The 13481-nt window shown below is 44.3% G+C and overlaps 2 protein-coding genes across 3 annotated transcripts; both read left to right on the forward strand.

The window, feature by feature from the left end:
* The first annotated feature begins 1855 nt into the window (after positions 1 to 1855).
* LOC147315100 (uncharacterized) lies at positions 1856 to 7621 on the forward strand. Its single transcript, XM_086262328.1, has 4 exons — positions 1856 to 2415; positions 3396 to 3760; positions 3921 to 3990; positions 4105 to 7621. The coding sequence occupies exons 1-4, from the start codon at positions 2019 to 2021 to the stop codon at positions 5697 to 5699; spliced, it is 2427 nt and encodes an 808-aa protein (XP_086118454.1). The 5' UTR covers positions 1856 to 2018; the 3' UTR covers positions 5700 to 7621.
* Positions 7622 to 8323: 702 nt separating this feature from the next.
* On the forward strand, positions 8324 to 13285 carry LOC147315101 (uncharacterized). Of its 2 annotated transcripts, none has more exons than XM_086262329.1 (4): positions 8324 to 8518; positions 9064 to 9571; positions 10417 to 10491; positions 11548 to 13285. In XM_086262329.1, exons 1-4 carry the CDS (start codon positions 8390 to 8392, stop codon positions 13020 to 13022), a joined length of 2187 nt encoding a protein of 728 aa, XP_086118455.1. In that variant the 5' UTR covers positions 8324 to 8389; the 3' UTR covers positions 13023 to 13285. The 2 variants fall into 2 exon arrangements, with proteins under 2 accessions (XP_086118455.1, XP_086118456.1); XM_086262330.1 differs by lacking the exon at positions 8324 to 8518 and adding an exon at positions 8625 to 8935.
* The last annotated feature ends 196 nt before the right edge of the window (positions 13286 to 13481 follow it).

The following is a 13481-nucleotide window of genomic DNA, read 5'->3' on the forward strand; positions in this document are numbered from 1 at the left end:
CAAACAGATCAGGACAAAGAGGTTGCATGAATGACATAGTCTCTATTACAGTACTGCTGTGCATGTCTTTGAGTCCCATTCTACGATCACTGTAACATACAGGGGTGACACAAACTACCGACATGGAAAAAAGGTGAAAAAATGACCCAATAATGTACAAAATGATCAGAACCAACTGCAAATTACTGACTCTGTACAGTTGTTTCTTTGAATTGAAAAGTACAGATTGAAAGATAATCTTTTGTGTGTGTGTGAGTGTGTGTGTTTTTGTGAGTCATTTAAGCAGGTCTGGGGGCTCCTATTTTATTTCCACTATGACTGAGGGTCAGTATAATTCGCATTACCTACTGTGTCAGTCAGTTTTATAGACACAAAAAAAGCCATATTGACTAATTTCATTTCTAAAGTTCCTCATTGTCATGTTCAAGTGACCAGTTTGAGATGATATGAGATACATCCTGACGTATTATCCTGCTAGAAGCAGCCATCAGAAGACGGGTAAGCTGTCATCATAAAAGGATGGACATGGTTAGCAACACTCAGGTAGGCTGCGGTGTTTAAATAATGCTCACTTGGTACTAAAAAGCCCAAAGCGTGCCGAGAAAATATCCCCCACACCATTACACCAGCAGCAGCATGAAGCATTAATACAAAGCAGGATGGATCTACACTTTCATCACAGTGTTCTTGACTAATTCTGACCCTATATCTGAATATCATCTGGTCTGAGATTCATCAGACTTCATCATTCTCCAATCTCAGTTTCATCAGTTTCTTGTTCATAGCTGACAGGAGTGGCAGCCAGTGTGGTCTTCTGCTTCTGTAGCTCATCTGCTCCAAGCATTCATAGATGCTCTTCTTCATATCTTGTTTTTAATGATTGGTTATTTTAGTTATAGTTGTCTTCCTATCAGCTCAGAGCAGTCTGGCCAATCTCCTCAGACATCAAAAAGGCATTTTTGCCCAGAAAACTGCATTTTCTCCTTTTCAGACCATTCTCTGTCAACTCTAGAGCAGGTAGTGTGGGGAAATCCCAGTAAGTCAGCAGTTTCTGAAATACTCAGACCAGCCCAGCTAACTCCATCAACCACGCCATGTTCAGAGTCACGTAAATCACCCAAACACATTCTGATGTTCAGGTTCAACTTCAGCATATTTCAGTGACTACATGTAAGTGTCCCTTTGAAATTTACATCAACAACAAGTTTAACTGTTAACAGACCCAAATGTGGTTTTCTTATTGTTTCTCTGCACAGTGATCAATGAGTACAGTTCACTTTAAATCTAAGATTGATGCAGAAAAGGGAAAAGTGGGGAAATATGACGTGGTCAGAATTTAAGCCTTCAAAGTGCTTTTTATGAATTAAAAAAGGAAATATCATTTTAAGATATGTAAATGAGGTAAGTGATTCGACAATGATTTTATATCTGAATGTGTTTGGAGAGATCCTAAAATGCACAAATATGAGTACTAGCCTAATACAAATAAAAGACGTATTTTGGCATCAGAAACTACAGATTATGCTTTATACACTTAAGAATTCGGGTCTTTACCGTTCCGAAAAAAACCCACAGTTATTATTTTAAAATTTTAAAGATTAATTATGTTAGTTCATTCACTCAATTTGAATGTGTTTGGGGCTTTTATGCACAAAAGTGTAAAACATTCACTTGAATATTATGAATTAATAAAAGCATTATCTCGGAAATTCACTGAAACTTTTAATTAAAAAAAGCTGCTACTTTTTATTTTAGTTATTTTAAGTTAGAATCTTAGTTGAATAAACGAGAAGTAGATAGAAGGGGCTTTTATTTTCTAAGCGTGTGTGGCCCCGGAGGCGGAAATGCAACACGGAAGGTTTTCAAAGGTGCACAGGGAACGAAAGGACGGGACGGTTGATACGGAAGAAGGAGTTTTGTGTTTTGAGTCCAGCTGGACCCGGTTTAACCCCTCACTGGGGCTCAAAATGCGCTGCGGAGTTTCGGACACAGCAGGCGGAGAGTTCATGTGAACAAACATGGAGCCGAGATTCGGCAGCGAAGTGGCGTCGATTGTGGAAGTGGCCATCCAGGCGACTCTGTCTGTCTTCAGGGATGTGTTGGCGAAAGAGGCGCCAAACACTGAGTGGGAAAAGGCGAGGATGGGTGAGATCCAAGAGATAGAGAAGTCTTTGGTGGTGCAGATCCACAAAGTGTTTACGGAGTTCTCCTCGGAGCTATTCGAGGAGAACGAGGCTCTGCGGGCCAAAGTGGAGCAGCTGGAGGACGTGCTCCAGAGGAAAGCCGGGCAGCTCGAGCAGGAGCTGGAGGCCAGAGTGGGGCAGCTGGGCAGAGACATGAAGCAGCTGGAGAAGGAGCTGAAGACCATCAGCGAGGGCCCGACTCACGTCCTGCTGCAAGACGGCTCAGTGATGGGTGAGAAGCAGTCACATATCAACTAATCGATCAATCATTCTGATCGAGATTGATTTCTGAAGGATCATCTTTGAGTTGGGGGGTATTTTCTCAAATTCACCCGGGAAGTTCAGATCACATCAAGGGCCAGATATATGACTATACACACGCTACGCATTCTCATTTTCTTTTTCATGTTTCGTTTTTCCAGATGGGGGCCACTAAAAATATTGGGGTGGCACACCAGAAACATAATTTCCAGTTTTATTTTGCTGTTGTCAAATATAGGGTTAAGATTATGGCAAAAAAGAAAGAAAAGAATTAATGTCTAGTTAATTTCCTGCTACAAAAGTTGATATAGCTGAAAATGTGTACATATGATTAAAGTTTTAACCCCACATGCTGTTAGTTTAGCACACGAGCTTCAAACTGGGCCTCGAGGCAGAGTCCTTTTTTAATTGGTGTGCTGATTAATTGTGCAATATGCAGTAAAATGGCAATTTACAATAAGCCAAGTGATTCGGTTTCTAAAAGTGAATCACTTGTACATCTGATCCACTCAGACACAGTTTTAGTAGCGAGGCTTTATTCTGTCTCCTTTTTGTGTTTATTTATCTCAGGATTATAATTCTGCCTGTTTATTTATGCTGTTAATGAATTTAAAACCATGTCTCTTCCCTTTGAACTCAACATGTGGTTGGAAAAAGGGAATTTTGGAGGGGACACCAGTTAATCATGTAGGTAAACATTTATTTTAAAGCTCATCTACAAGGGCAGCTGTTCCTGATGTGGAAACCTTATTGTAACCTTCTTCTAGATCGAACCTCTTTAGCAAGTCATCTCAGCTCGAGTTCAACTAAATTACAAATAAATTAGAGTTTTTGGGATGATGATAAACATGTTAAACATAATGTCGATTATCATATATTTCATAGAAGAAGAAGCCAAGTAGTCAAGTGAGTTCATTAAATAACAATGTGTAACTTTGTCTTTAAATGCAGGAGGTCCTGTGCTGTCAGTGTCCACCAGTCCAGACGCCCCAGAATCGGCTGCAGAAGAATCAAATCCAGACCCGCTGCCCATTTCTGCAGGAGCTGCTGAAGTCGTCCCCACCTCCACGGCTGCATCGGTGACCGTCCCCAAACCTGCGGTCGCCCCCATGGTGCTCGTGGGCAGAGTCAGCTCCGCTCCCACGGTGCTGTTGGTTGGTGCCAGCCAAATCGTAGCGCAGTCATCGGCCGTCTCAGAAACGACGGGAGCTGCAGCAATCGTGCTCAAACCAGCGGCCTCGCCGGGCTCTACACCTCAAAATGTCCCCAGTCCCGACTCCAGTACTGTCAGCGGTCTCGACTCGACACAGGAGAAGGTCGGATGTTTCTGTTTGACACATTCATGTCTCCATTTGGAAAACAGTAGATCCTAATTCTTGTCAGCTGCATTCACAGATTCAGCGTGTTAGGATGTTTTAGTTGAGATGCTTAGAAAGTCTTTTCATGCAAACTCAGATTTATTCTGTTGTGTCACAGAAGTCTTTGGAAGGAGGAGCTTCTGGGAGGACAAGACGAACGAGAAGAGCACCTGCTAATAGTGAAACAGGTACCGGTGTTGCTTTCAGATGTGACTATAAACATGTTGATTTGAGATTTAGGAGGGGGTTGTGTGGGTGGAAATGGATAATAACAATCTATACATTTGCGCCTTAATTTCCAGTTTCCGTTGACAACGGCAGCGAGGAGAAACAAAGCAAGTCAGCTGAAGAGCCTGGCAGACGACTGAGAAAGACGGATTCGCAGACAGCGAGGCGGTTCTTCTGTGAGCACTGCGACCTCGGTTTTCACTGGAAAGGCGAACTGAAGAAACACATGAAGGTCCACAAGAAGCCTTTTCCTTGCGATCAGTGTGGCAGGAGTTTCCTAGAGAAGGCGTCTCTGGAAAATCACGTTTTGCGCCACGAGGCAACTAAAGCCCCGCTGCCCTTCCCGTGCCCTCAGTGTAAACGATCGTACAGGAAAGAGGAGTCGCTTCAGAACCATCTCAAGCGTCACCAGCGGTCGAAGCCTCCGAAGCCATTCTCCTGCGATCAGTGCGGGAAAACGTTCAGAATCAAGCAGTCTCTGGAAAACCACCTGTTACGCCACGAGAAATGGAAGCAGCTGCTGAAGTGCCAGCTCTGCGACAAGACCTGCAAGACGTCGGTTCAGCTCAAGTGTCACATGGCCGTGCACTCGGAAGAAAGGCCCTTCAGCTGCGTGACATGCGGGAAGGAGTTCAAGAGCAAAGACACGCTTCGCTTCCACCAGATGGTTCACACAAACACCAAAAAGTATAAATGCACAATGTGTGAGGAGACCTTCAAATATGCCCACTCGCTGACTGTGCATAAGAGGAAGCACACAGGCGACAGTCCCTTCGTGTGCTCCGTGTGCAACAGGTCGTACAGGACCGGCACGGCTCTGAAAAGACACAGTGTGGTCCACACGGGAGAGAAGCCCTTCACCTGTCACATATGTGGAGCGAGGTTCAGCTTGAATAACAACCTGAAAAGGCATCTTCGTATCCACACAGGAGAGAAGCCATTCAGCTGCCAGGAGTGCGGCAAGAGCTTCTCAGACAACAACAAGCTCAAGTCCCACATGCTCATCCACGGCGCCAGAAAGCCGTTCATGTGCGATCTGTGTGGGAAGACCTTCCTCTTCAACTGCAGGCTGCAGATACACCAGAGGTACGTGCACGCCGACAGGAGCGAGCAGTCGGACGGCACGCAGAATTTCTTCCAGACTCGACGGCAGAACAAGTCGCTGGTTAAACCGTACAGCTGCAAAATATGCCTGAAAGGTTTCAGCGCCGCGTGCTCGCTCAAACTTCATGAAAAAGGCCACAGCGAGCACAAGGAGTTCAACTGCGGCATCTGTGGGAAGTCCTTCCACAACAAATACTCTTTCAGCTATCATCAGCGGAGCCACACGGGCGAGAAGCCGTTCGTTTGCGACGTGTGCGGGAAGCGGTTTTTCCACGCCGCGAGTCTGAAGCAGCACGAGCGCATTCACACGGGTGAGAAGCCGTACAAATGTGACCAGTGCGGCAAGGCCTTCAGAACGGACGGGAACTTCTACAGACACATGCGGATCCACACGGGGGAGAAGCCGTTCGAGTGCGTGTACTGTCAGAGGAAGTTCCACCAGTCCAATCAGCTCAAGTCCCACCTGCAAATCCACACAGGGCAGAAGCTCTACTCCTGCCAGCAGTGTGGCCGAGGCTTCTCTGATTCACGGCAGCTCAAGAAGCACAGCTGTGACGGGTCGTAGGTGACGTGGGGCTGCTATCACCTGATAGCAAGTAGGACTAATAAATGAAATGGAGGCATTAGTTACCCATGGCCCGGTGCCTTTTTGCTTACAATTTTGCTCAGCTGAACAAAGCTGTTTTCATACATGAAGTCCAGAGAATCAGGCGGGGCGTCATCTGTAGTTTAACTGCAGCACTGAGCAGGAAATTATTTGCCTCGCTTTTCTAGAAACTCGCAGTTTAGTGAAGCAGACCGGACGCCTGACCTCCATTCACTCGCTGTGAATTCACTGGACAATTGTCTGCTCTTCTCTCACATGCACCCCATCACACATCATGTGGACTCTATACTGCACAGACTGCATCAAGCACCTCCATCAGTTAACCTCTTCTTCAACCACCTGGTCGTTGCTTTTGGTTAGCGGTAGGGTTGAAGTTTGTAACATCTGTATGCTTGCGCAGCTTAACCCTAATCCTACTGCTAAATAACTCTGCGGTGACCTTGGTGGTTTTTAACAGCGCCCTCTCTGTAAATTCTTGGTTAAAACTGTCGAACATCAACTAGAACAGTTAACAAAATGTTAAAAAAAACAGCTGTTATGACTTCATGTCTGAAACATCTGAGTACTGTGTTAAAGAGGGATCAGCTGGGGTCGTACTTTTGTGTAGTGTGAATTTGTACCATGAGCCGATGCAGCGACTAAACCAGGCAAATCATTATGAGGCAGTGGCAGCCTTGAAAGTGCAAAGCCTCTTGAGGAAAATGTGAAATATCGAAAGTTAGAAGAAGAGCAGCTCACGTCTGAAAGCATAGTGAGACAGTGCCCCCTGGAGGTTGGTTACAATTTGCACATGGGTATAACAAAAAGTACCCAGAAGAGGTACTGATCTTGGCATGTCCTTGGTTAATAGAGTAGACATTTGAATGTTGCCGCTCTTTCTAAATGGTGCCGGCAATATTAATCATTTAAACTAACGTTATCTTTTATTCATTTAATGCCAGTTAGCTGTTGGGTCTCACACGGCACTGTATTTCAGCTCTCGATGTCTCTCTATGACTGAAAGATGGATGGCAGCCCCGCTAATCAGCACAGTGCTGTACGACTTTGTACTACAGGAACGGTTATATGTTGTGTCAGATCAAACTCTGTTTCACTGGGGCGATGCATAAGCACATTCTGCACAGGCATGGTTTCACAGGTTTCACAGCCACCTCTGGATGAATCTGGGCTTTTATTTTGAAGGTACATTTATTGACTCACCTGTCAAATCTGTTTTAAAAAAATTGCTACAAAAAGCTTTACAAGCTCGGTGTTTGCTCAAGGGTTCAAGCCAGAGTCTGTTTTCTGCTACCAGACAGCTCTGAGTTGATTCAAAATGCAAACAGTAACTCTAGATATAACTCACAAGTATGCTAAACTACATATTTGCTACAGTAATGAGTAAACACATGTGGCTGCTGGTGTACAGCTGTTGATTGGCTCTTTGGACCTCTGGCTTTGCAAAATCCTCCCACTAATTTTTGTTAAGGAACTTTTGACTTATCCTTATGCAGCAAGTCTGCAAAAAAAACTGAGCAGAGTTTTACACGGTGTACGGTGTCACACATTTCAGTGGCATTTAAATAATTTGTTAATTGGTTCAAATGGCTCTTTAATACAAATACAACATTTGTAAGATTAATGTTTATATTCATCCATCAGATTAGTTGACTAGTTGTCTTCTATTCTCGAGTTTAAACAACTAGGAAATCAGTTGCAAGCTGCAGTGCATGTATGAAAACGGCTCCAGTGTGACACAGAAATAACTTAATAAAATGTACTGGGAGAGCTGGTAGGGTTACCTGTGATTGAAGAGGTATTAAAGTTTTGGTGAAATCCTGGACCAGCAACTATGTTAAAACCAACTAATGTTAACTAATCTGGGCATCAACAAATAACTTGACTAAAGGTTTATGCCAGCCTAATATAATGTAAGACAGACACTGATGTAGATAATTGTCCTTGTGTTTGCTGATATCAGCTGATACTGATCTGTGCATTCGTCCTTATGATGTGGGGAAAGTGGGTGTGAAAAACAGCTATAACACTGGCACCTCTCACCCTTTAGATGTTAGAGTTAAGGGAATGATTAAGCGTGATTTAATAGCTGTCAATACGATATCAGCTTTTTTATCAGTAGAGGTTAGCAGTATTGTTGTGGCATTTATGTTTTGTATTATTATTTTGTTTCTTTAACCTCAGCTGTTTAAAAATCTGGTGAAACATGAAAGTTACTTGTATGAAACCTAAAATTTGAGATATTAAGGTAGATTACATCTTCAAATGTTCTGAAGGTAATGTGGGAGTTTGCCAGTTGAAATTTAAGTGAAAATTTGGGCATTTTAATTGATTTTTTTTTTTTTTTTTTTAAGAATTCTTAAAGTAGTAATTTATGTTTTGTGAATTCCCAAAAATCCCAGTGAAAGGTGTAATCATTTTTAAAATAGAAGTCGAAGTGTAAAGTGACTTTCTAATAACTTTATATTTCAGTTCTCTGAGATATGTCTATTTTTCTTGCAATTAAATAACATTTGCAGTCAAAGCGCTTTGTATGAGTTTTATTTTGAAATTTCTACAGTTGCACTACTTCCATTTCCTGAATGAATGGGGCTAACACAGAGGCAAGTTCTCTGCGCTTGTAGCGAACAGTTTTTATCCTCAGAGGGAAAATGTCAGAAAACTTGGTGTTTTATTCAGAAACAAAGTGTATCATGGAGACTGTTATCCGGGTCGCTGTCGATGTTATTGGAAATTCCAAAGTAGAAAATGACGCAGAGGAACAGACTATGAACCGTAAGGTAAGTCAGCGGTTAGTTTATTATCAACGCACACCAGATACGCTAAAAACGCCAGAGACGCTGTGCTCGGGTGAGAGTGGACGGATGGAGTATAATCTCGAAGGGCAACGACGCCAAGCAAAACAAAGATGGCGGACGTTCGTCAAGCTGAAGCTAGCTAAAAAAAAAGCCCTCAAAGTTGTTTTTGTTTTGTTTTAAATAAAGTGAATGTTATCGTAAGATTACAGGAGCCGGATTATAGTACTAGGTTTAAATCTTTGCGTTTACTTTGTTCAAATATTTCCAGGGCTGCGCAGTTAGCTTTAACTTCCGGCAGTTTTTAAAACAAGATTGTAGTGATTAAACAGTGATGTGCTGCGATAATTCTCGCTTTTCTTTCAAGATTTACTTATCACGCAGTCAGGGATAAGTAGTGAAGTAATTGTGATTATGGTTTTTATCATAACGCTTCATACAAGCTCTACTGATGTTGTGTTTACACTGATAACATGTGCTTTGGTTTAGTTCCTAAATAAACTTTGTTTCCTCTGTTTTAATCCTCACAGCTGGATTTTGACAGCACTCTGGAGATGTTAGCATGTGAGGCAACAAGAAAGATCAGCACCGTTTTCTCCCAGGTGTCTTTGCTGCTGCTCGCTGAAAACAGGACTCTGAAGGCCAAAGTGGGACAGCTGGAGAGTGAGCTAAAGACCGTGACTGAAAGCTTTGAAAATGCCAGAGTGTGGAGAGAGAACGTCCTGAATGGCTGCCCAGTCCTGTTTAAGCAGAGCGGGCAGGTCTTTACCCTGAAGCCACTGGGGAAGTTAAACATAAGGACAGATAAAGTAGCAGAGGGAGGCAGTGGTTCTTCACCAGCTCCTGCTGGAATTCAAAGAGTCGGTCATATATGTCCTCCTGCTTCTGCAGCTCCTCCAGGGGTGCAGGGTTTCACAGGACCACCACCTCCTGCTGCTGCTGCACGAGTGCAAAGAGTCAACCAGACATCTGATGCTGCTGTGCAGAGCGTCTCCACATCATCTCCTGCTGCTGAAGTGGATGGTGGACACGATGCTGGTAAGTTTCCATGAAAGGTCCCAGATGATGAAAATATGGGTTATTTCTTTTTTTCAGTGGTACATCCCATATTGCTCTTCAGACTCACCCTGCATGCTGTAGGTGTCTCTCCTAGAAACACAGAGCAGTTTTCAGCCTGCAGCAAGGGTCATAAAAAATCTCCCAAATTTAAATATCCTAGCAAAGTAAGTTGGGACATTATCTCCAATCAGATAGCTTTTATTTTTTATATTTGTTTGTTATTTTGTAGCTTTGTCACTGTGTGACACAGACCAGTGGTGGATTGGAGCTTTGCCTTTAACTTGCTGAACAGGTGCGTTGATAAAGTAGTCTTATTGATGTTGATTACAGTAACAAGTGCTGCTGCTGTCCTTTCAATAAAAGGCTTCACTGTCTCATCACAGCTTTAAGTGGTCCTGAATGCTTTTCCCAGTATACACACATCTATTTTAGTCACAAATCCCTGTGAAATGCTTGCACTGTGGAGTCCTGCACCATTGCCGCAGACTTCCTGCTTTCCACTGCACCAAGAAAAGCCTTGTTATTTTATTTTGAAAACATGGTAGTGAAGCAAGAAAGAAATTGCCTGCTAATAGACAGTTTGTTTCACAGTTGACATTCTGAAAGCTGATCGGTGGATACATTTGTTGATGAGATACATTGAGCCGCCTGTTGTGTCAAATCCTGGTTCAAGGTGTAAATACGAGCCCTGAAAATCTTACAACTCTCGTCAGCTGCCAGCTAGACGGGCTTCCTGCACAAATTCAGTTTGAAAGGAAAACAAATTTTCAACCTGCAGCTGATTTCAGCCATGGTTAATCTGTCTTTGTTTTCATTCTGTATAGATTCTTCAGGTTCAGAAGGTGGAGAGGCGATGGAGGAGCTGATGGAAGCAGTTTCTTTACCAGGCAATGGACCGGGTGAGAACTTAAATGGTTAATATAGAAATTATTTTCAGTAAAACAAACTAACAAAGACTCCGATAATGTGTGATTTCAGATTTTAAATTAGAAAATAACCAGAAACATGACAAATTGGTCGTGGGTGAGCGTTCACACTAAGAGCAGTTCAGATCAGATCTTCAGACATCCCCTGTGCTGAGTATAAAAAGGTCCAGCGTACCCTGCATGGGACCTGTTTACTGTGGTCCTACCCACGAGCCTTTGTGGGGTAGAGGGGTCTGGTTTTAGCCCATGGGGCCGACAGGAAGGGTTGTAGGGTCTGGTGGATTGGGTGGAGGTGGAGGTTATGGCTCTCTGATCCCTGGCTTCCAAAATCACCTTGTGGCACCTGGAACATCAACTCCTGAGCAAAGGAGCATGTGCATGATGTCAGGAGATACTGACAGGATATCGTTGGGCTTATCTACCACCCAGATAGGTGGTAGAAGATGGTTAGATGGCTGGATGGATGACTTGTAATGCTGTGGGGCTGGGCATCCTAACCTTAGACAGCATTAAATTAGCCTTTGGGTCTTAAAAGTAAAGCCAGTGTGCAAGCTGCTAAAACTTAGTCTTAATGGGAAAACTTGGGTTTCCCGCTCTGTGACATCTGTAAAGACTTTAGTGAAGTCCTCGTTTATGAGCTTCAGGTGGTCAGAAAATGAAGGTAACTTTGTAAATTATTCTCATTATTAAAGTCAGACGGGAGGCCTAAGGAGCTTGGAAAGAAAAGCGTCTCCACCATTTGACCCTAGAACTGAAGAAGCTTCTCGGATGAGAGGTGAAACGTCTTCAAGCAACTTAAAGAAGTCCAGACGCTTTTCTTTCCAAGCTCCTTAGACTACGATGACCTGGATGACTGAGAACCTTCACAGACATATTGCCGTCAGACAGGAGGATTATACAGAGTCTGCTCATTAGCTAACAAATCAATCACGAATGTTTGGCCGTGATGATTTCACAGTAAGAAGTGATGATAAATGAGCTTCTTCTCCTGCATCATATGTGTGAACTTCGATCTTTCCTTTTGTTTAGACGCCACAGCAGATTGTACCTGCGCGGACTCAGCGGAGCCCGAATACACCGAGAGCCAAAAGCGTCTGGAAGCAGAGGTTTTGAAGAAAGGCAGAGTGTTTGTGTGTGACATCTGTAACAAGACTTTTAACCGACTCTTCCACCTGATGAAGCACATGAACATCCACAAAGAGCAGCGGCCTTTTACCTGCGACCAGTGCCCGAGAAAGTTCAGGAACGCAGCGACTTTTGAGTACCACCTGCTGCGACACGAAGAGAAGAAGTATGCCAGCTACGAGTGCGAGCTCTGCCAGAAGAAGTTCAAAACAAAAATGGGGCTGAAGACGCATCAGGTGGTGCACACGGATGAAAGGCCGTTCGCCTGCTCCACCTGCGGGAAGGGCTTCAAGACCAAATACAGCCTAAAGTCCCACCAGCTCGTGCACACGGCTGAGAAGCCGCACAAATGCTCCGAGTGTGGAGAGAGCTTCAAATACGCCTTCACCCTTCAGTGTCACAGAAGCATCCACACTGGAGAGCACCCGTACAAATGCACGGTGTGCGGCAAGGTTTTTATAAAGAGACGATCGCTCAGGACGCACCAGGCGGTCCACAGAGGGAAGATGTTTACCTGTGAGACGTGCGGTGCTGGCTTCACCCTGCCTCAGAACCTGAAGAGACACATGCACATCCACACGGGCGAGAGGCCGTTCAAATGTAAGGTGTGCGGGAAGGGTTTCATTCAGGCCAACAAGCTGAAAGCACACATGCTCCTTCACGGCGCTTCAAAGCCGTACATGTGCGACCTGTGTGGGAAGACGTTTCTGTACAACTGCCACCTGAGGAGACACCAGAGCGTAACTCATGACGAGAAGCACGGGCAGGTCATGAGGAGACGGGAGCGGGAGCAGGGCAGGCGCAGAGTAATCTACCGGCAGGACAGGACGATAGTGGACGTGACGCCGTTCAGCTGCGGCACCTGTCACAAGGGCTTCGACACTGCGTGTTCCCTGAAGAAACACGAGCTCATTCACACGGGTCACATGCAGTACCGCTGCGACCCGTGCGGGAAGTCTTTCTTCTACAAAGCCACCTATGACTACCACCAGCGGGTCCACTCGGGAGAGAAGCCCTTCGGGTGTGACGTGTGCGGGAAGAGGTTCATCATCCGTCAGGCGCTCAAGATCCATAAGCTGCAGCACTCTGGAGAAAAGCCGCACAAATGCGAGCAATGCGGCAAGGCCTTCCGCATGTACACGAACTACCAGAGACATCAGCTGATCCACACCGGAGAGAAGCCGTATGAGTGCGAGGTCTGCGGCGTGAGGTTCAGGCAGCTCGGGCACGTCAAGTTTCACATGCAGACCCACACGGGGGAAAGACCGTACTCCTGCAGCAGCTGTGGACTTGGATTCTCAGACTCAAGGCTCCTGAAGAAACACAACTGCAGCGAGAAATTCCAGAAAATTTTGGGGGACGCACTCACAGCGTCCTGATGGCGTCGACTCGAGCAAACCAGTCATTGTCCACAGAGCCAGATGAGTGATGCATTCTGGGAGCGTTGCTCAAGGCTGGGCCATTATTCAGATTTGTATTTTCTTCCATTTTGCCTTCCAGTGATTGTGATATAGTTGGCAGTCTTTTAGTGATCTCTCAGCACGATTTAAAATATGAAAATTTTGTATTTATACATTATATATTTATATTTTCACCTGGTTTAAAGTCTGTTTTCCTACAGTATTGAATAAAATGGTCAAGACAACAAAAATCTCTCAATTGACTTTTTTTTTAAATTTTGAAATTAAAAACAGTGTGATCAGAAGCACATACCACCGCCTCTTACCCGTGTTTGCTTAATATAGCTTGATAACATGGAATTATATAAATGTTTACAACTCTGTTAACTTCAGACTGTGAATACTCTGACTGTTAAAGGGTAATTTTAACGTTTTAAC

Source organism: Aulonocara sp. 'chitande type north' Nkhata Bay, linkage group LG14, assembly GCF_057382095.1.
Source record: "Aulonocara sp. 'chitande type north' Nkhata Bay isolate Kocher_YH1m ecotype deep benthic linkage group LG14, A_spYH_male_GT1.1, whole genome shotgun sequence".
NCBI lineage: Eukaryota > Metazoa > Chordata > Actinopteri > Cichliformes > Cichlidae > Aulonocara > Aulonocara sp. 'chitande type north' Nkhata Bay.